Here is a 23500-nt window from a genome sequence, read left to right as displayed (position 1 = left end):
GATCAAAGAAGGCTTCTTCCTGCCCCATGGCTGTGATTTGTTTGGAAAATCTGCACCTTTTCTTCTAAAGCAGGTTAAAAATGGCTGGGCTTAACGTAGACAGCTGTTGAAATTTCCTATTTAATGCTATTTTCTTTTTCGCGTGCTTGTAAGTTGGACAATATAGTCCTTGTGAGCCACCTAATATCGACTTGAGTGGGAAATTTTAGTGTGGCTCGAGAAAGGAACATGCCCTTAAACACTCTGATACTTACTTATATCAAATCCAAATTGTGCTGACAGCTCTCAGATGTACTTTTCCATTTGCATCACTTCAAACACCCACATGGTTCAAAGGCTGCAGCGATGTGAGACTTGTGGAACCATGCAAGCTGGGAGACAAAAAGGCACCAGGATCCTTTTAAAGGCCAGGTGGAATTTGGATCAGGACCTGCAGCTATGATTGGATGGAGAGGATGATCAGTCTGGTTATTTTGTTTCCCAGATTCATGTCTTGGTCCACCCTTTTGTACAAGATGGTCTCTTTAGACCATATCCAGGCTGCTGTACCATGGTGCCTAGTCCAAACCTAAATGGTTGCTCTACCATCTGGAGCAGTGATCAATTTGGAGCACATATTCTCCATGGCTGTAAAAGGAAAAAAGTGCTTATGAAGTCACCTAAGGTATTTTTTTTTAATTAATCAGCCTTTGCTAATTTTTTTGCTTTTATTGAGGAAAAAAAGAAAAGCAATGAAGCTTCTGAACTTTAAAGACTAAATGCTACTTGGAGCCATATGCCCAGGACACCTTTTGTCTTCTCCCATGTCCATAGTGGCAATGTGCCTCCATCACCTGATTCCCTTAAACAAACTCTTTTTCTCAAAGCTAGAGGGACAGCAGGGAGGGGATTGTGGGTGCTTCAGGTGTAGGTGGGTGTCACCTTCTACGTGTCTGGTCATACAGCGAGTGATGTTATTGAGAAGACCATCTGCCTTCAAATTGCGGAAGAGACAGTAAATGGGTAAAATAATGAAACGTTTTCTCTCCTTGCTTAATCTCCCTGCAAGTTTGGACCTTTGAGGGGTGAAATTTAGAATTTCACAACCTGTCCCAGGTTCCACAGCTAAAAGCATGGAAGCCCTGGGAGTCAAGTGCAAGGACAACTGGGATCACTGAATGTCCTAAACAGCTCTGGTCTGGGTGGTTTCAAAGATTGCAGAAATGTTTTTGTCTTATGCTAGAGTTTCTCGCTTTACCTCTTCAGTTGTCCTGGAGCGTTCACTTTATTGATCTTAACACATTTGACCTCAGTAGCCCATTTCCACACAAAAGGAAATGGAGAGAAAATTCAACAAGCTTGGCAAGATGTGTCTATTATTTAATACTCCTGCTGCTTCTTCATAACTGTAATAGCCAATTACCAGTTATGTATTACTGATTTTCTAATGTAAAGTTATTTACATGAGAATCCACCACCTAAATGACTGTAAGGACAATTTATGGGAGTAACTTTTCACTGTAAAATTTGGAGAGCTACCATTTGTAGCCACAGTGCCCCTCAGGATATGTAGAAATTGCTGGGACTGTCTTACTGATAATTCTTAGTTTCTTGGGATTACGAGAACAGCACGTATAGATAAGGACAACAAGTTCAGTATGCGTTAAACACACTGAGCAATAAAGCTATTCAGACACAAACAATTGGCCTGGTTGGTTTTTCCGTATTGTTGGTCTTGGGTCACTCTTATACCCAGCTGGAAACATGAAGCTCCTTAAGGTATTTGGGGAAGGCACTTCAGAAGCCCTGGCTTGAATACCACAACACACCGGTGCCTAGAGACTGCTCAGATGGATTACCATGATAAATGCCGTGTGAGTAATGACATTCTGGGATACGGTAAGTCATGAAATAAATCACAGCAGGATGCTTTATGCAATTATGAATTGGATCCTGAAATGCCCTAGGAGGTGGCAGCACAAAAATGAAGACAGGAGGATGCATCTCGTGTGTGAACAAAAACACCATTTTCTGGTGGCAGACGTGGTCTATTGCAAAATCTGTTCTTTTCTTTTTCAGACACTGAACCAGACATGAATGGGATGGCATCAGATCACAACAGTTCCTCCCAAGAAGAATACCTCCCTCACTATCTCCAGAAGGAAGACCCCTTTGCATCAAAGCTTTCTAGAGAAGCTGACATCGTAGCTGGGTTTTATTTGACAGTAATCGGTAATGATTTTTTAATTTGTCTTTCAAATAGGACCATGTCACTGCATCCTTGAGGCACTCGCAAAGAGGGCAGAAGCTGCTGTGCATTAGATGTGTAATTACATATTTCCTCATACTAGAAAGAAAAATCTGTGAGGGAGAGGAGAGAATGTGTTAGAAATATGGTGTCAACAGTGTCAACAGTTAGTGTCAGCAGACTTTGGGTAGCCAAAAGTGACTAGCAGTGGACCTTCCATCAAAAATTGAAGAAATACTCAATTGTTTTTCTACTCATCGGTTACTGCCTTGCAGTTTAATCATTCCCGACCAGAACTGGCTTTTGCCCTTATGCCATATGGGTTTTATGGCCTGTTTTCAAAGCCTCTCTCATGTGCCTACACAGCAAAGAGAACATCCTCAGACATGCTCATTTGAATCTTGCTCAGCTCCTGGCATCAGCTGTCCTCTGTTACATATTCTATTGAACCATATTTTCTGCCTAACACCCTCCCTTCCCTTTTGTTTTGGAGTCTCTTACTGTGTGCAGAGTGGCTTTGCAAGCAGAATAAATGCAATTATTTATTGGTTAGTGCACACAGATGATAGCTGGGATTGATTTCCACCCTAAGTATTCATATGCCAGGGAGTTGTCATTCACCTGGGAAATACCGGTCTCTGATGCTTCTGGGAATAAACTGGTCCTTGTTTTTGATGATTTGCCATCTTTGCTTTGGTGACAAGGGCAGGTTATAATTTTTTGTGTCAATATTTCTGCTCACAAGTACTTGAGATTCTAACTGTTGCCTCATCACTTACGCTTCTTTCTATGGTTTAGGCTTCCTTATGTTTTGTGGCTTTAGCCTACGCAGTTTCTCACAGCTCAGCAGCAGTTTTCTCAGTAAAGCCGAGCCAAGGTCACGTAACGGTGCTCTGGGTGTCAGACCACTGAACACCAGGCTGAATACAGCACATATACAGTGTATTCCTTGACATTTATTTTGGTTTTGATTCATTCTCTTGTTCTATCAGTCCTGCACAAAATACAAAGCTCTTTCACTCCTACCTTCATGTTTCTCATTTGCTGTTTTACATCCCTCCTACCTACTCCCTCTTATTGCCTTTTCCGTGGCTGCTTTAAGTAATCTAATCTTTTCTGCAGTGGAGGTCTCACAAAGGCTTTAATAATGTTTATTTCTCCTTGGTCTTCTGCTTATGTCTTTATCGAAAAAGGAGTTCAGAGCAGTGGAAACGGCAGGTGAAGCTGTTATCTCTGTGCTGTTCTCAGCATTCATGCACTTTTTCATATGTACTTTAGCTTTTCATGTACATGTATTTTTTTCTGCTGCTACGCAGACAGATGTCTTCACTGAACTGTCCAGAATAACCCCCCTCGGTTCTTTTTTTCCACTCAGTTAAGCAAACCTAGTTTTAATCCCAGGAAATATGTCTGAGTAGTTGAAATGAATCCTTCCAATGTAGACTGTGTTGCCTTGTTATATTGGCTGTATTTCATGTGGAAATATTAAATTCTAAAGAAATACCTCTGCCAGGTTTGAAATGTCTTGAAAAACATAGATATAAGCAAATTAAGGCAAGGAACAGAAATCATGAATTTCCAGTGAAAAACCAAAAGCTAACCATGAAGGCACAGACTTACATGAGCAGTGTGACGAGACTGAAATTATAGTTTAAAAAGGGCTGATAATCACTTTGATACTGGATTTATCAGTAAGATTCCCACCTTCCCGCTGCTGTGGGCTGGACATCAAACAGCCTGTGGTGGACTCATTGCACCCAGTGGCCCAAGCCAGGAAAGTTCAAGCCATAGTTCTGCTGTATATATGTGCAACTCCACTTTAGACATCATATCCTGCATTTTGGTCTGGGTTTAACTTATTTTTTCATGTGTTTGTTTTGCATTACATTGGCAGGTTTCATTACAGCCAAGTATGCTTTTCAAATACGAATGTAAATGCTGTATTTGCATCTTCCTTAGACTTGCATCTATAGCATTAGATCCCGCTGGTATCCTGCGCAGATATTTTTAATTCCTTTTCATAATCATTGCAATGACTTTAAGCAGTCATTGCTTCGTTGCTGGTCAGTCGTACCCTCAGCCATTTCAGCAGCAACAACTGTTTTCATGTTTCCTAGAGCAGCAAAGCAGTGTTTCAGGCACTGCATGCCATACGGTAATGAATATTAATTTGCCAGAGGCCAAGAGAAATACAGGGGTTTGTGTGAAGAAAGAAAGCGTTATGCTTTTTACCAGTGAAGCTTAATTATACATCAGAACTCAGACACTAAGAGAAAAAAACTGGTGGAAGGAGCAGTGCCTGGTCTTCTTCTGTGCTTGTGAATAGATGGGGTAAGTAGTCTTTAAACACATTTTTTTTACCACACACACAAAAAAAGGCTTTTCTTGGGCTAATGCTTTGCATGTGAGTTGTACCTCACAAAATCTCTTTAGCTTAGTGCCTTGGGGATGCCACCATCAGCTCCTCTCGATGTGCAGATCCGTATTTTATCACCCATTCATGTCTAAGTGGATGGCAACATTTTGATAATAACTTGGACCTGAGAAAATATAAGAATTTAGAAAGAAAACAATCTTTGTTTTTCCCAGGTAAATATCTGAGTGGTTTTTTGGTTTTTTTACTTTCTGCAAACAAAAATAATCCTAAATTTCCTTTTCCACTAAGGTGATTTCCAACAGTTCATAGCATCCACATTTCTGTTGGGACATGTAGCACTGCCATGAAGAAATTTTTGGTGCTGGATAGTGTATCTTGAGTTAGTGGAGAAGGAAGTCCAGCTCTGTTGAACCATTCGTTGATATGAAATTCCAGACAAAAGGCTTGCTGAGGCTGTAAATTTGCTTTAATTGACTGCTTTATAGTTAATCCTAGCTCCCAAGTATCCAAAATAGTAAGCAAAGACTATGTGCTTAAATAGCTTTTGGGCATGGTTTTGTCTTGAGGTAACTCTGCTGTATTGCAGATTTACTGCAAGGAAACTGGGTAAAACACAGAAAACAGAGCCAGAGCATTCAGGTCCCGTCCCCAGCAAGGGGATGTCTATGTTTTTTTATTGTAGCTTTTGGTTCAGGCTGAACCTGTCCATTGTCACCTTCTGCCACTGAACCGTGTCCTATTCGTTTGCAGATCCCTTCCAAGACATGGTGACCCTCCTAAGGATGTCCTGCCTGGACATCCTGGTAGCAGAGAGAGGGACTAGGTGGAAAGACATGGTGGCTGCGGAAAGGTGGGAAGCCAGGAGGTGGGGATTGCTATTGGGCATATTTTTGTGCTTGAGGCATACAAGGTGCAAGTGAGTTTAAAATTTATTTCAAACAGGTGAAGAAGACGCACAGTAAGTGAACAAGGCTTGGATCCTATCAGGAAACTCAGCAGAACTTTTAGGGTTGGGCTGGTTGTACAGCTGAAGTATTACTGTTTGAAAATATAAAAATATGGGGTTTTGTCTTTAAAGAAAATCAGGGGTCATGACCAACCTGTGATAAATTCTCTATGAATGTGTGATCTTTTGTCTTAACTAGTTCATTTCCATGGGTAATTTTTTTAATTGTCTGGGAAAAAAAACACCCCAACAGTACACATGGTTATAAGAATCCAATTCTCTTCACTTTGTCACTTCCCCCGCTAGCTTTTTCATCACTGACTTGATCAATTTACTGTACGGCCGGGTAGGGTGACTAACTACTGAGCAGACACCTGCTGGCTGTCAGCTCCTTTGAAAGTCTGTGGCAAGTAACTATTGATTTGCAAACTGTTTCAGCATGCTTCCTCAGCCTGTTAACAAACAGCTTAATTGAAAACAAAATCCTAAACTAGCTTTTTTTTTTTTTTTCTTCTGATGGTTTAGCACTGCTGTCAGATTGGAGAAAAAGAGTCTTATTTGTTCAGACTACTACTTTTATACACTTTCACCTTTCTCTCCAGGTTGGCTCTTTCTCTGAAGGTGTCACTTTTAGTTATTGCATCCTTGACTCTTTGTGTACATATGTCTAATAGTGTTACGGTGCCATGGACAGTTATGTCCTGGACTGTTTGTTTCTGGAAAATAGCCTTTATTTTATATCTGAAAAGTCTTTTTTTCCCCCTGTTTCCAAACCCAGGCTCTGCCCAGGCACACAGCCTGCCAGCACCTACCAGAGCTGGGAACCTGCACCAGCAAGGGCTTCGGCTAGCTGTCAGGAAAATCTTTTTACTAGTAGGAAAAATGAAGCATTAGGTGCTTCTAAGGAGATTATAAAGTTTCTATCACCAAGAAGTTAAAAAAGAATTCAGATAAGCAGTTGTCAGATGCGGGTACAGACAAAAGGCAATTTAAATTATTGCTGGATGCCTTCCAGCTGTAGGATTAGGAGGTCAGTGGGCTGGGGCTCTCTGAAACATTGCTATTAATAATGAGCAGTTGCTTCAGAGACTTGTCTGATGAAGACATCTCTCTGGACTGTCAGTCAGTTGAAAAAGATTTGGGGAAAATGTTAGGTGCTTTTGAAATGTATTTCAAATTAAATGCTGGCACACTAGGTATCCTAAATATCACTAGAGAGAAAATGGCATTAAGAGAGGAAAAGATTAAGGTACGTCAAAAGCACTCAGCAACACTGAGATTCATTCACTTAGCTGCAAGGAAGAGAATAATTCATATGAATACCTGTATCTACTAATAATTCAGATTAAATTTTCAGACCCATAAGAATAGGATGTGATTTAAATTTCATTCCCCAACGAGAAGTTAAATTTGCTGAGAAAACCTAAGATTCAATGATAAGCCAGCTTCTGTCCTGTCTATTTTTAAAAATAATATAGAAAACAATACTGTCAGTATAAAAATATGAATTGTTTCCAATTAGACAAATGTTGCATTTACCACTGAAACTTTTGAAATCAAAGTATTTTTCTCCTGTTTGGTAAACTTTGTTTCCACAGTTACTCACATCTCTTGAGAAGTAGTCTGGTTTCAGGGAAACATTTTTCTCTCTGCTGCATGGATGTCCCCAGGTTGGGTTTCTTGGAACTCTGGGGACATGGCACCCTTGGAAGGTGATCATTCCATTGATGGGCCAGAAGAAATACCCATTTAATTGATGAGGTTTAATTCCTAAGGTCTGGCCTCCCAGCAGACTGATGAAAATTATGTGGTGTTCAAAGTTACAATATTTGAAGAGGGCAGCGTTGCTGGGTGGATGGGGGGCTGCTGTGGTCTTTCTGTAATATGGAATACAGCTGTTTGCACCACCAGAGCCATGTGTAGGAAGGCACCATGAAGACTGACTTTCCTGCCTCATCAACCGAGAAAAGTTGAGCTATTTATGACTTTTTTATGGTAGTGTGGAGGGCTGGCCTTGGCCAACAGCCGAACACTTAGGGCAGCCACTTGCTTACAGCCCCTGCAATGGGACAGGGAGGAAATAGGAAGAATAGAAGTAGTGGAGACAATGACAGGGTGGAGGTAAAGACGGGGAGATCATTCACCAGTTACTGTTGTGGGCAAAACAGACTCATTGTGGGGAATTTAACTTACCTGGAAACAGTTATTTTCTGATTTGGGTAATGAGAAACAAAGATGACAAACATAAAATACTTAAGGAAAACATCTTTCCTCCCCCTCTCCCAGGCTGAACTTCACTCCAACATCTATCCTTCTCCCTCATTGCCGTTGTATGTCCCTTTGGTGAGTCAACTGCAGAGGAGGTTGGAGTCTCTGCCACTCTTTGCTCTTCACTCTTTTCTTCTGCGTCTCCTCCTTCTTACTTGTCTCCTCTGCCCCAGTGTGAGGCCTCCATGGGCCATGGTCCCTTTGGGGTGTTCACCATTGTGGAGGACTTGTGCTTCCTGAGAGGGATGTTGTGTGCTGTCCTGTGTTTGCACCGCAAAACCATCACTCCAGGCCCAAACTCTTTCAAAAATGAGTTCTTTAAGGGAACTGGAAACCCTGCAATTTGTAGTACCAGTGTGATTAGCTCCAGAGCTGATTAACCACTTGCAGTGTTGGTCCCTGCTGGTGGTGATATGGCAAGTAAAGATGTCAGCCAACATGAACAGGATCCCTCCTTGTGCACTGAATTCCACCTGGAAGTTATCAGATATATTTAATAATTTTTCTTTCTCATGGTAGAAATAAATTTTTATTGTAAAATTTAAGATGTGATATTAATATCACATATGTATATATGTTATTTTAGAAATTTTTCCCGCAAAGTCTGGTTATAGTATTTAGTAAAACTATGGTTGGCCAGAGATTGGTGTCATTGTGATTACAAACAGTTGAATTTCTTGTGGCTGTATAAAGGTTTGTGAAAAAAAAAAAAAGGGGTTGATGAGAACTGAGGAATGATGGGATTTCCGTTATGTGCATTTAGCTGATAGCTGTGCAGGCTCAGATGGTGAAGGCAAATGCCCACTGCACAGGGCAAAATAACATTTGTTGTGGGAGGGAGATGTCTGCAGTAGACGTCTCTATGAGCTGCATAATGAGGATGAGGTGATCATGTTTCAGAGTAAAATGTCTAGCCTTGGGACCACAGGTTCAGGCTGAAAATATCAGAGAATTTCACAAGGAAGGTGGAATAATGCTGTTTTTGAGGAGAATTCTAATTTGATTGTTTTTTTTATTTTTATAGGGATTCTTTCAACTCTGGGAAATGGGTATGTTATTTTTATGTCCTCAAAGCGAAAAAAGAAGTTGAGACCTGCTGAGATAATGACTGTTAATTTAGCAGTGTGTGATCTGGGCATTTCAGGTAATTTCATGTCTTATTTTCACTCATTTTTACTATCCCACCATTCTTTCTGGCAGCAGCCAGAGACAGTCCTCTGGAAGTCACAGGGAGCGCAAAATGCCTTTTGCTCCATTATTTGCATTTAAATAAGAGAGAAGGATAGAAAACAACATTCCTGAACAGCCTGATGGAAAGAAATGAAAAGTACAGGAAAAAATAAGGTTGGATTTATGAATCAGGCAAAATTCCTGTTCACCCCAGCACTGGGGAGGCCTTCAAAGACAGCTCCCGTGTGCTTCCTAGCACAACCACAAATAACTCGGTATTATGGTTGAAGAAAATTATATTTTCTTGCCATAGGGTGCAACAGGAGGGATCCAGGTACCTCAAAAATACATCTTTAGCCAGATATGACTGGGGAGGGGCATGAGGGGAAAGAATTGGAAAATCCCACCGGCCATCATCTTATCAAAGCTAGTAATTTTCTCTCTAGTGACTGTCCTCTTTTATCTCTGGATCAGGAAAATAAGCATTTGTGTCAATCTATAGAGTAAGAACAATATCAGCCAACTGGAGGGATTTATATTTCACCCCCACAGCGTGGTTGCTCTGTCATGAAAGGAGGGAACTTTGGAAAAGTTTGAACAAAGTTGCAGAGTCAAAAGCCTTTGGAGATCATTCCTTTGGCTCTTAACGTGAGTCTCATTTGGCTGCTTATGGCTACATGCGGATGCAGGGGGAGGACTGGATGTCCTTTAGAAAAGGACATTTTGGATGGCAGACAATCCAATGGGTATAAAGCCCTGATGTGACTCAGCTGACCATGAGATATCCCCAGTGCAATATAAACGACAGTATGTTCCCATGCTCCCAAAGTCATCTTTCCCTATGTGTTGCATACACCGGGACCCCTGCCCCCAGCTCCAGTGCACCCTTTTCCTCCCCTTGTCGCTGCCAAATGCTTTTGCCTTCATCCAAATGCCTAAAATAGTACTGAACAACATAACATGATGGCTCCCAGCCTCCCAAACCCGAAGCTCGTAGTGCTCTCCCTGCACACGGCCAAGGAGCTGCTCACTCCCTCAACTTCCAGTAGTTTTGATGCCTCTTGGTGCTCAATAAACATGGTTTTCTGAAGAAAATATTTATTAATTCAGCAGAAGAAAGGTGTTACCATAAATATCTCTGCTCTGCTACCACACAAAGAAGCCCCAATGATTTCTTTGGTATATCTGTAATGGAGACACTATTTACATCTTGCAGCACTTAAAGGTGAAGAAAAAACCAAAAAGACCGGTTTTTGCCTCTTCTGTAATACTCCCACCTCCTTTGTGTCCTAAGAGTCTGTCCTATTTTATAAGGCTCATAACTGACTCCAATGAGAGTCATTCTGATGAGACAGAGTGTTTCAGGAGAATTTCTGTAGCTATGTGTGGAATACATAGCTATAGGTATGTAGCTATACACATTTGGAATGTAAACAGGTATCTCCTGTTTACATACCATACAGCTTGTTTGGGAGCTCCCTTAGCATGAGGGCTACTAGTTTCTCTGTTAAGGCCTGTCATCAACATACTGCTTGGTCACCTTGTCTTCCATAGGGATCTTAATGTATCTGTGTGTTTAAGTTCCGTAATTAGAAATAATTGTGATTGGCACAGCCATATGTGCTTTTTCTCCCTTCTCTTTCTTTTTTTTTTCTTTTCTTTTTTTGTTAATGAAAAATGTTGACTTGACAAATGTGATGTGTTCCATCTGCTGGACCGATTGGAGTGAAGATGGGGACATTTTCCCAAAATCTTCATATTTCACACACTTGCCTTGGCACCTTGTTCAAGAAGCAGGTTCTGCAATGGCTTCCTGCAGATTTCCACAGGGTGGCACCAGCCACTTGTTCAAAACTCCATCATGCTCGTTTCGCAATGATACCATGCTCTAAGTCTTGTGCCGCTGAAGAGAAATTAGATTTTGTGCAAATAAATGTGTCGGCCTTTAGAGCTGGCAATGATTTACATGAGTAAAGTTGCTGGCTCTTAGCATATATCCTAGACCTTGCCATATTTCATGCTTTTCTTGAAACCTTAATCGCTGGGGTCAGCTTTTGCTTGAAAAATTGAAGTACATTTATTCTACTTGGAGGAAAGCACATGATATATTGACCTGAGCACAACCTTCAGGCTCAGGTAGAATTTCCCTTTACAGGCTTAGGCTAAAGGAAAAGAATCCCACAATATCTTGTTTAGAAATAGGTCTCATTTTGAATCGTTTTCAGTCATGATGTTTTTGGCATAGAAAATGAAGCAAAGGCTATTTTCTGCAAGAATTTGTTTTGATAGAAATGTTTTAATTTTCTGTTAAGAATGAAAACAGAATGTTTAGCTTTGCATCAGTTTGATCTGAAATGGAATATTTTTGGGAACAATCCAAAATATTTTTCTACAGATCACTTCAACAAAATTGAGACTTTTGTCTTGACTTCTATAAATAGGTTACCTTGTGGGAATTACAATTTGCAAGATCATTTTTTCTTCTTTATAAATGAATTCACTGAGCTGCCATGGCATTACAGAGAGTGGGGTTCAGCCAGGAAAACTAGCCCAGGGCAGCTGAGATGCTTTCAACTCCTCGAGGTGCTCTGGCAACTCCTGTGCAGGAATACAGTCACAGGAAGGTGGAATTAAATATTTAATGTTGTTTGAATGTTGCAGTTGAACTGTTCAGGCCTTGGAGCATTTCAGGTCAGTCTGGTAAGCAGAAATGAAGGATTCAAAAAACATGCTGATACTCCTATATTGTAAAGTTTTGAGTTTTCTATTCCATTAAAGTTGATTTTTCTGTTTTTCCAGTTTGAGACAAAAAAAATAAAATAAAATCAGGAGGTGGAGATTTCCAGCACAGAAAATTACAAATTCCAAACTTTCTTGTTTTAACGATACTTTCAAAGAATATGAATAATGTTAATCTGTTTTAAGGTGAGAATGGAACAACATATGACTTCACTTCTTCCATAATGTAACACCCACTTTTACAAATGGAGAAATGAGCGAAGGTGCCACTAGGACAGAGTCTCCAAAATAGTTAGGTATTTCCCTTCCGCTTGGGGACGTTTAAAACTTTTTAACGTCTGTGGCCAGGTGACTTGCTGAGAGTTACCAAGGAAGAGTGTGGTACGGACAGGAGCTGAAACCACTTCTACAGCTCAAGTCCATGCTGTGACCATAGCACCACCTTCCCTTCTAACCTAACACGTTAGTACAGTCTGCATCCTACTGTTGGGCCTTGGTAAGTTTGCAGAAGTCCTCTTTGAAGGCAAATTTCTTTATCCTGTGTTTGAAAACCCTCAATTGATTATAGGGATGTATCCTAACTAGGTCTGTGCCTGTTTCAACCCAGACTCACCCATCATCCACACTGTTTGAATGTGTTTGTGTGTGGACTTCACACATACTTTGAAGTTTTCATAATGGGAAGAGCTTGTACATGCTCATACCAGAGTATGGAATTACTTCTGGTTCACCTGGTCAGCAGTAAAGCACCTATTTCTAGCCATTCTGCAGGCTTGGCTTATCCTACCATAGCATAGATGCGATGACATCTAGCTACAGCTCTCTCAGGCTCAGTCCTGTGGATGGAGGGCACACAAGTAATCACATCTGTTGTGCCTGAAGTCCTCTCTCCACCTTGCAGAGCATTTTTACTGGTATTAACTTTGGACAAAGGGGAGAGTTCACTTTTCTGTAAATGGGTGGTTTCATCCGTGATGGATTTTATCAGTCAACTGACATTCTTTTCTCCTTTCACAGTTGTAGGAAAACCCTTTAGTATCATTTCCTTCTTTTCTCACCGCTGGGTGTTTGGATGGATGGGCTGTCGCTGGTATGGATGGGCTGGTTTCTTCTTTGGCTGTGGGAGCCTTATTACCATGACAGCCGTCAGCCTGGACAGGTACCTAAAAATCTGCCACTTGTCTTATGGTAAGAAAGAATACTTTATTAAACGATATAGTTTTCTAGACTGAAATAATACTTAAGCTCTTCAGAATGCTTTTGTTAAATGTAGAGGGGAATACACAGATAAAAAAACCCAACATATTTGCATGATCTAAGTAATCCCAGCTAAATATGTATTGCTGGACATATCGCCTTTGCTGTTGGCTCTCTCCTGTCTGCTTAAGCCATGAGGTTTAGTTAATCACTCACAGATAAATTGCTCTGTGTCTATCAAGGCCTATTAACATTAACAGATGCAAGTATTGCACGCATTGCAAGGTCTTACGGACCAACACACAAAAGTATTCCTTATTAGATGTCTAAATTCCTTTAAGATATATGGCAAGCTATTGTTATTGCTAAAAGATTTGGATATGCAGTAGGTTGTAATGTGGTATCTTCTCTCTAATGTGGAGATGGAACCTGAGAGGACGAAATGAGTTTGGCAATGAAAGCCGTTATCACCATATCTATCACTATCCTATATCTCTTGAATATGATGTATTATATGCTTCATGCTTTCCAGTTAAAAGATGTTGTCACAGTTTAGAAAGGATGGTTTTTCTTTCATTGGAAGCAACTAACTCCACAACAAAACACAGGGAATACTCAAGGTGGCTTTATATATAAGAAACACCTTGCCCTTGTGACTTGAGGGACATACAACAGATTTCATTATAATGACATATAATATTAATCATGTAATGTTAAGTTATGAGAAATGTTTACAGCTAGAAAGTGTAAGCATGCTGGTCTGTCCAATAGCTGAGCATGCTCTCAATTAAAAGCTGTGGTACTGTGTTAAGATCTGTTATCATAGATTCTGGTATGTCCATACTTTTTCCTTAAATGTGAGTGCAGGGAAGGTCTCCCTAGCAGAGTTTTGAACACACTATTCACATTAAGCAGTATTTCAGTTCTTCCTATGTAAGTCTTATCAAAATAATTCAGTGGCAATCCAAATTATAGACAAATTTTCACAGACTTGGTGAGCTGAAGTAAATATTTCATGGCCAGCTACATTCATGCCATGAGCTCTGGTATTTAGTATGACATCTTAGTTCAAGAGAGTCAGAACACTTCAATACCTTTTTTCTCAAGGGCTATCTGATCATGGTTGTCCATACAAAATGATGAAGAGCAATAAACAAATTTAGCATGTTCACTCTAGATGGTTAACTTAACCATTTTCTGTATAAGGCCTAAATCAGTAATTAGGAACCTGGAGCACCTAATTTACACCTACGCCTTCATTTTGCTCCAAAAGCAGCAACTGGTTTTTTTGGTTTTTTACTTTAGGGTTCTTTTTTTGGTAATAGGTTGCTATGGTTTGACAGCAGCAGTGAAAATAATATTACTCTTTTCATACTCAAGCTATTGTTGCATTTTTTTCCCATGCCTGAACACAACAAACCACCTTTCTGTCTCTCAGCCATTGTGCTCGAGTACATCATTTGCCAGTCAGTGCTCATTTTCCTTCCAGTGATCTGGAAACATAAAATCAGCTGGGGAAGGAGCACTGGTCACATCCAAATTACAGTTATTTCTTTGCTTTGTTTTTTTTTTTCAAGTCATTCTCACACCCTGAAGGAAGATCCTCAATGCCAGTGGATGGGGAGTGAAAACAGATCCAAGGTGGAAGGAGCGGTTATAGTACCATAGTCTGACTTTCTGCGTAAATCATAGGTTTAAACTTCTTAGTCCTATATGAATCCAACATATTGAACATATGTGATGACGGAAAGCTTGTAAACTGAAGCTTTTTCTAGATGAATTAGAGTTGTACAGAAGATGAGCGGAGAGCCAATATTCCACTCCACAACTCCAGGCATGCCATTAACATTAAATAAACAAAATGGGCAAGGATACATGAAAACACCTATTACAAATACTTCTGACAGTACACACATGGTGATTTACTGTACTGGAAAAGAATGACAAGGTGAAAATAAATCTTGGATATGTTATTTCCTCTGTAAAGCCTTGTCTTTCAGTAACTTGGGTTAATAATTTGACAAGTGTTCTGAGATCAAACTTTAACCAGTTAATATATGACAAGAGGAATAGGAAATAATGTAAGTTACATGATACAGTTGCAGGTAGTGAGCCTTCATACTGAATAACAAAAGGCTGAGTTAAACACTCATAGAACCATAGAATGGTTACAGTTGGAAGGGACATTAAAGATCATCTGGTTCCAACCACCCTGCCATGGGCAGGGACACCTCCCACCAGACCAGGTTGCTCAAAGCCCCATCCAGCCTGGTCTTGAACACCTCCAGGGATGGGGCACCCACAGCTTCTCAGGGCAACCTGTTCCAGTGTCTCACCAACCTCACAGTAAAGAATTTCTTCTTAATATCTAGTCTAAATCTCCCCTCTTTCAGTGTAAAACCATTACCCTGCATCCCATCACTACACTCCCTGATAAAGAGTCCCTCAGCTTTCCTGTAGTCCCTTTTTAGGTACTGAAAGGCTACTATTAGGTCTCCTCAGAGTCTTCTCTTCTCCAGGCTGAACAAGCCCAGCTTTCTCAGCCTGTCTTCATAGGAGAGGTGCTCCAGCCCTCTGAATGATAGACCCTACAGAGCTGTTGTCAAACAGCCAAGAAAACTCCTATTACATGTGTAGAATGACATGTTCAATTGTGCCAAATACATGTGGACCTGAGGCTGTAATTTTTAAATTGTCTTTCAGGTACCTGGCTTAAGAGACATCATGCATTTATCTGTCTGGCAATAATCTGGGCCTATGCTACATTCTGGGCTACGGTGCCATTTGCTGGTGTGGGCAGCTATGCTCCTGAGCCATTTGGGACCTCCTGCACTCTGGACTGGTGGCTGGCGCAGGCTTCGGTGGCTGGACAGGCTTTTATTCTGAGTATTCTATTCTTCTGCCTCCTGTTCCCAACTGCAGTGATTGTGTTTTCCTATGTCAAAATCATTTTAAAAGTCAAATCATCCACCAAAGAGGTTGCTCACTATGATACCAGGATTCAGAACAGCCACATACTTGAAATGAAGCTGACCAAGGTAGGTAGAAAGATTTAACTCAGTTTGCTTTGTCGGGTTGTAAAAGCAGGCTGGGAGAACTTCAACCATATGCTCTCCTATGTTGAGAGACATTACAATGCTCTGAAGGTGGTTCTTTTAGCTTTCTCCTCTGTTGCTGTCAAAATACAAAAAACATAATTTTGTGATTAAGGCACTCGAGTCCCTGAGGTTGTGGTTCAGTGACCTTACACAAGTCACATCATATCCCTCTGGCCCTGCTCCCCATCAAAAAACTCCCTTTGCTTTCAGAAGCAGCTGTGAAGAATGATTTTAAGGAGTTTGAGGTGCCCAGGAATTATAACAGAAAACCAGATAAAAAGCAGATAATTGTAGCAGGGACATAAAACTTTCAGACAGCTTACATTCCTCTGTTAATGAAGATATAAACCAAAGTCACTCCTGTGACATTGCAATTGTTTTTATGCAAATCATTTATCATTTAGGTTCAGCCAAGAGCTGCTGATAAAAACTCACTCAAGTGATAAAATTAATTTTCCATCTCAGACCGTACCCTATTTTCCCTTTCTGATTGAATCTGTTTTCTACTTGGCAATGGTAGACAGCCATGATCCTTGCTGATACTGGTTATTATGCCAGGAAATCTCTCAAAATTAAAACTTGTACTGAACAAACTCAGATTCCTTAGCTGTAAAAAGTACACCACCCTCTGTAAGCCATGCCAAGAGAGAGACAAGCAGCATCCTTTGATTGGCTGATGGAATTTTATCATGATTTGGTGAAGTTGAACTGGAAGTTGTATAATACACAGAAATAAGTGACATTATGTCTAAACATATTGGAGAATCTCAGCTAGCCACCTGTGTGGTCAGTGCTGCCAATACAGCTGGTAAAACTGTAGTTGCCTTTAAAAAGGGTTGTTTTAGAGCAGTACTTTTTTGCGGTTATTCATGACCTTTCCTTTGAAGAACAATAAAAACTTTTGATTAAGTTGCATATTTATTTTTGCTATATTGGAGGAATCACATAAAACTTTAATGTGATTTGAGTCCAAACAGAAGTTGCCACTTCTGTCTCAGATCTACAATGGAGAACATAAAGTTGGGATAGATATAGATACAGAAAATGAGTCTCCGTTATAACCCATTTAACTTCATAGCCAAATTTATAACAAACAGGTTGTGTTTGAGATCCTTGGCTCACATGCACTGTTTCTTCACAGACAAACAACAAAAAAACCAAAACCTAAAAGAATGATGTTTTCCTGAAAATATTACCATCAAAAGGGGGAACCAAGGGCTCTGCAAAAAAGATATGCAATATCCCAAACCCTTGTGTTTTCTGATGATTTTTTTTGTTGTAAACTTGCTAATTGCCTTATTCCGAATAAGTGTGCATATACTACTATCAATAATAATCTGTCAATGGCAGTAGTATAATGGCATATGTTCTTCAGTGTGTGCTAGTGCATGATGTCATTTGAAGCTATATCAGGCTGTGACTGAGTGCAGTTAGGCTGGTTCAGGTAAAGTATATAAATCACAAATTTTGACACCAAGCAGTTTTTCTTTAGTATTTATATTAAAGATTCCTATGGCTATATTTCCTCATTTATAAAGAAGTCATTTTCTAATTTACCAGGGATGCAACCTAAATGCTTTGTAGAAATTTGCTTTTTAAAGCACCTACAGATTCTAATGGAGTACAAATCCATGCTATGGGTTAGGAGAAAGCAAACTAGACATCATACTAGTGTTCTCATTTTAGTTAAATTCGCAATAGCTTCAATTCCAGCCTACCTAGGTAAATACAGTCATTGTTTTATCTGCTGGAGTGGGTATACCCAGAGACTTGCAGTTCATGCCTTATTGAATGACTTTATGCCCACTTTTTTCCATGTTTGTTTTGAAAGGGATTGAAATGGTTGGCATTTTTTTCCAGTGGAAGACAGAACCCCTCCTGAGTGCAGGCAGAAGATAGATCTAGTTATCAATACTCTTCTTCCTCCTGTTGCCAGTGGCCATCCTCGTGGCAGGTTATTGGTCCCACTGGGTTTTGACACCTCTATGGGACATCAGCACAGCCTACAAGAGAGGAAGAAGCCCTGCATTAGATCTTTTCTCTTCTTTTCCTAATTTCTGTTGCTTTTGCCTCAGTGACTGGTACTGAGTGATTCAGAAGAAGGAGCTACAGTAGATATAGGCAGGAATACACCCTCCTAAACAAGCTCACCTACAGAGACACTGAAGCTCCCCCACTTCCACGTACCATCAGGACCTAATTCAGTCCTGGAAACTTCTTCAAAGACTTTGATTTTTATGAACTTTGGAATCTGATTTCAAAGAACCCAGAACCTGGAAGACTTGTGCTTAGTAATTTTGTTGGTTTTCTTTTCCCAGTGCATGCTTGTTTCAGTCTGGAACGGAGAAGAGATTGGGTTTCTTTTTGACAATCTGAGGAATATTTGGTTGGAAGAGGCTATAGAAGTGAGAGGCTTCTCAAAAAAGCAAGAAAAAGAAATAAAGGAGAAACCCTCTAGGAAATGTTTCCAGTTTCCCTGCATTCTTTCAAATATCTTCCTAAGATTTTCACAAATTTTCAAAGCTCTATGTTATATATTATCCTAAAAAAGAGAGTCTCTATGTTTTGAAAGGACTCTCCTCCTTAAATTATTTAGATTTAATGTCAAAGAATTACAAATATTCTGAGATCTCATTTAGTTTCCTCATTTTTAGCCAGACCTTATAGCATTTTTAAAGGTCTGTGATAACAGACTCATTAACTGCTCTGTGTCAGGTGAAAGAAAAACAGGCACTAGACAGAGGAGAAATGCGTGACAGCTTTTGCTCATATTGCATGTTTATCTGGAGTTATCATTTTTCCTTTACATTCTGTGGCATGTTCCCTTGCATTCTGCCTAGCTTTGTGCTGTCAGTGTCTTAACTCTGATACAATAACATCTTTCTCTCTTTTTTCTTTTCCTCTCACAAGGTGGCAATGTTGATCTGTGCAGGGTTCCTCATTGCCTGGATCCCTTATGCTGTGGTCTCTGTGTGGTCGGCTTTTGGACAGCCGGATTCAGTTCCCATTCAGTTTTCAGTGGTACCAACTTTGCTTGCAAAGTCAGCAGCCATGTACAACCCAATTATTTACCAGGTCATTGATTGTAAGTTTGCCTGCTGCCGGTCAGGTGGTTTGAAGACACTGCAGAAGAAGAGCTCTTTGAAGAAATCAAGGTAATTTCTTCTTTCAGAAGTCAGTTTTCTTTAAGTATACTATGTTCCCAAAACGTACCAAAACAAGATCTACCAAGAGTCACAGCTCTTCAAATCTTATTTCTTTTTTTTTTGACCGTGACCTATTCAGGATCTTTCTTGCCATGGAAATTTGCAAAGTGATTCTAGGTGTAAAAACAGAAGCAAGAAGATTCTTACTTTTAGATCTAGCTGCAACTCCATTGATATAGTCGGAAAAAGTCCCATTGGTTTTCAGATCACCCCTGTCCTCCTGTTCCTTTTATTTCATGTCATCATATGGGTCACCTCCAGAAGGTGTTGATGACCTCCCTTGCCAGTGAAGTAAATGGGAGATAATTGTGTTAATTCGTTACATAATTAACCTGTTAATGCTATACCTTTCAGGCACAGAATTAGCAGGGAGATACAATCGTTCCTTAATCACCCTGTATGTACCACTCACACACACACACAAAGCAAACAAATCAAAGTGTAGTAAAGTCTTATTAAAAGGCCTGTCTTGTATTCTCAACTTTCTGGCAAAATCTGTGCTGACCACCAGTGGGGTTCCTGAAAACACTAATTGGAGGAAAAATGCTTCCAGTTCTGCGTTATGCCAGACAAGTCTCTTACTTCTGTGATTGAACAACAATGAGATAATGATGGATGTTAATCTGACAGTGTAGACTAATATAAAGGCCACAAATGCCCTGCCACATATAAGTGACTATGAATCCATAGGTTTCCAGTAGAGTAATTTGCTTCTAAAGCCTAGAACGTACGTGCCTTAGCATGTACTTACTAGGGGCATGAAGGCCCATCTCATCATTCATATTATTCCTTCACCAATTCCAGCATTTTTTGATATATTGTTCAGAGAGTGAGTCAATATCTTGAGCTTCCACAGCTTCCCTTAGCAGATTATTCTGTAATCTTACACTCAGATTTATCTCATCTGCAGAACATACAGAGTTTATATATCTTGTAAGTGTTTGAGGTGCTGAACTTAGAGTTTATCAAAAACCTGTCTGCAGTTTTATGCAAATGGGAGACTAATCTGAAGTAGCCTTCGGTGAATCTTTGGAGGCTGGATTTGTGTTTAATGTCCAGGTTATCACTCTGAAGGAGGAAGGAGGTTTCACCTAGTCCCTTGCGCTGAATGCAAGTTGGCTTTCCTAGGCCTGTGCAGTGAAGAAAATGATCTGGAAAAATCACTTCCCAGAATGAGGAACTTAATTGTCAGCTTGGTACGAATGAAATGATTGTTGTGTTTTCTCTTTCCCACAGGATGTATACCATTTCTGCACACAGAGACTCGACGGCGATGAACGAAACCCAACTGGAAGTATGAAGGCTCATTTCGCATACAACAGATAAAAACCTGATGACAAACACACATACTGTCTCAAGTTCCTCCTTCTGTAAATAAATGAAAACATGATGACAGTTTCATTTTACTCCCTAGTCCTATGTACAATGTAGTTCTTTCCATTCTGATCAAAATAGTGCAATTAGAGCTGGGCAAATGCTTTAAGTACTCAAAGGAAGAAGGAACAGAGAAGATTCATGTGTATAAAAAAATTTTTAGTCACTTCAGAGCCTTAAAAATACTTTTTTTTTTCTTTTCTTTTTTTTTTTTTTTTTGGTAGCACTAACAGAAGCGATAGTTTGGACAACATTTTCCTTCACGGGAAGGGACATATTCACAAAGGCCAGTTTTAATTTGCTAAAGCTAATCTCCCTGGATTCCTACTGCAGTCACTGGAGAACTGGAGCATTAGAGAAAGGATTCCTTAGAGGAAAAATTGGAGCTTCACTTATCATGGCTCTGAAACACCTATTGGAGAAACATTAACCCGCTGATTATCCCTTGTGGATATCTCTCCAACTCATGTGGCTACAAGCTGTCTTAAAACCACTTTGATTTCAGTCTTTCAATATTCAGAAATATTTTGGTTTTAGCCAAGGCAAGATGAGAAATGCCACGCATACACCACTGATGGTCAGCATTTGTGAATGAGAGGGGGAAATTCTCTTGTTCAAATGCGATTTGATTTAAACAATTTTGAATCGTGAATGACTGACTAATAGATAAGCAGAACCTAAATCAAGTCAGCCCCATGCAAGGCAAACTGAGCAAAATGATAGTTTGCACACATTTTTACCATTCTCTGGCCAAAAATACTAAGAATGAAATGTGATGGCAATGAGCAGACAGATTTGACTTTTTGAATGGTAGCTGACTTTTTTCACCTTGTATTGTACTTTTCACTGTTTTTTATGAGATCATTATTGAATATAAAATGTCAAATCCTTCCTCAATCTTAAGCATGAAACCAGAGTCAAAACTAGTGAATTCATGAGAAAGGTTACAGCATAGGTAGCAGAGAAGTCTTTTTCAGGTGCAGTTGATTCCAATTTTAAAACACTAAATCCTGGAAGGATGAGGATTAGGAACAATTTAGGAGAACAACAGTCCTGCTAAAACAAAGCTTGTAAGTTCCTGATGCACTCAATAGAAAAACAAGGTGCCTTGAAAAGACCTGCAGAGTAAGGCAACCAAAATAGTTACGTTGGATCTGAACCATAATTATTCCCATTGTCTTCTTTTTTTTTTTGGATTTACCTGAAGGTAGAGGCATCGCTACAAACCAAAAATTAGCAGTCCAGTATAAGAAGATTATTAATGTTTAAAATAATGATTTTGATGTTTATATGTAATTTCTTTGGAAATAATATGATACTATAAAAATAAGTAAATTGTAAATCAAAGATTCTTCCATGATGATTTATGTTGTTCATTAAAACAACAACAACAAAAAGTTACATGGGTTAAAGTTTTCTTCTAAATTGTTCCTTTAAGGAAAAAAAAACCACAAAAACATTTAGGAAAGAGTTTCAGTTGTTTTCCTGTTTAACATTTAATGGTACTTTTTATCATACTGTTATTTCATAATTGTGTTTAACCTGTATTCCCTGCCATACCAATCAGAACTTCTTCTGTAGCTGATCTGTAGTGATGTTAATCTAGTTTTCTACAATAATATCATAAAGGTTTAAAGTAATCTGATGTTTACTGGCATGTCCCAGCACTCCCATTCTGCAGAACAAACAGTTTCTCAAATGGTATCCAGACAATGTAGCAGAAGTTGAATTTTGTTGAATTTCCTAAACTGAGATATGAAAGTATCACTTCCTCCTCTGTAATGTTTTAGCAAAAGTTTGAATAAACACTAGGAGAACTGAGAGAGGTACAAGGAACTGCCACGTCCCCTATACAATATTTTATTCTAAATTTTTTCACAAAATTGAGTTCTTTCACCTCCATAGATCTTTATAGAAGTTTATTTCTTGACTATGGTTGCAAGTTGCACTCAAGAATTGATCCAGAGCAAAAGGCATCCTTCACAGTATTTCCAGATGTGGTTATGAAGCCATTACCAATCTTCCCTTCATTTTCCTACAGCTTTTAATCCTTTCTTCATCTAGGCAAACTTTGGTTGATATCTATAGATGTTTATCGTAACTAAGGTCTGATGTGAGGCAGACATCCTGTGGCCCTGTAAGTGCAGAGCTGCTGGTAAGACTGAAGGAGTTACCCACTAGTCTAGCCAGATTTCAGAGGAGATCAATTCACCCTGAATCCTTCCTGCAGTTACAACTGGGGAAGCTCTTCTCTTACCTTTTAAAATTATGTACTCTCTTCAGAATTGCTGCTGTGTCATCCCAGATGACAGTTGAGCTGAATTTTAAATTCTTAAAGAATGCATTTCTGGATTCCACTACAGGGAATATACTAAATACATGTGTTATCTAAATAGGTCAGAGGTTTAGTAAACTCAAAATATGAACTTCTGGAATCACGATAAACATGTTTTGTATGATTTCCTTAAATATATTTATTTTTTATTCAGTGCTATAATTATATTTGTTTGAAGATACAGTTTAACTGCTACTGAATAGTATCTTGCTCTGTAAGAAACACTAGGACTCCAATTTGACCAGGAGTTGGAGACGTGTTTAAGCTGAGCATGTGTTCAAGTGAAAGATATTTTTCTGAATCAAGCAAGACATAAACACTCAAGCATGCAGTGATGTAATTTAAATGCAAAATCCAAACCTAAGAGCTCATGAATCCCATCTGATTCAACGATAAAAGAAAACTGGAGGACCTTATTTGTATAAAGCAGATCATACAATCAGTTCATGCTCTGTTTGGGATCACAGTGGTAGAGGAATAAGGGGCCTTATTATGGATTCAAATTTTCAAGGTCAGCTTTGAATTGAGTTGAAGCCTGGTGGTTCAAAAGGTAATCATTTACC

The 23500-nt window shown here is 39.5% G+C and overlaps 1 protein-coding gene across 1 annotated transcript; it reads left to right on the top strand.

The window, feature by feature from the left end:
* The first annotated feature begins 1905 nt into the window (after positions 1-1905).
* Positions 1906-20528, top strand: OPN5 (opsin 5). Its single transcript, XM_074153761.1, has 6 exons — positions 1906-2211; positions 8843-8962; positions 12745-12915; positions 15628-15962; positions 18933-19177; positions 20465-20528. The coding sequence occupies exons 1-6, from the start codon at positions 2073-2075 to the stop codon at positions 20526-20528; spliced, it is 1074 nt and encodes a 357-aa protein (XP_074009862.1). The 5' UTR covers positions 1906-2072.
* Positions 20529-23500: the final 2972 nt, after the last annotated feature.

The sequence above is a fragment of the Numenius arquata genome, chromosome 9, assembly GCF_964106895.1.
Source record: "Numenius arquata chromosome 9, bNumArq3.hap1.1, whole genome shotgun sequence".
Lineage (NCBI taxonomy): Eukaryota > Metazoa > Chordata > Aves > Charadriiformes > Scolopacidae > Numenius > Numenius arquata.
Note: the sequence above shows the minus strand (reverse complement) of the source record. Positions and strands in the feature narration are given on the sequence as shown.

Coding starts and splice junctions, on each gene's coding strand:
- OPN5 (XM_074153761.1), top strand. CDS start 2,073: ATGAATGGGATGGCATCAGATCACAACAGTTCCTCCCAAGAAGAATAC. Junction 12,916..15,627: donor AATCTGCCACTTGTCTTATG/GTAAGAAAGAAT, acceptor ATTGTCTTTCAG/GTACCTGGCTTAAGAGACAT. Junction 19,178..20,464: donor AGCTCTTTGAAGAAATCAAG/GTAATTTCTTCT, acceptor TCTTTCCCACAG/GATGTATACCATTTCTGCAC.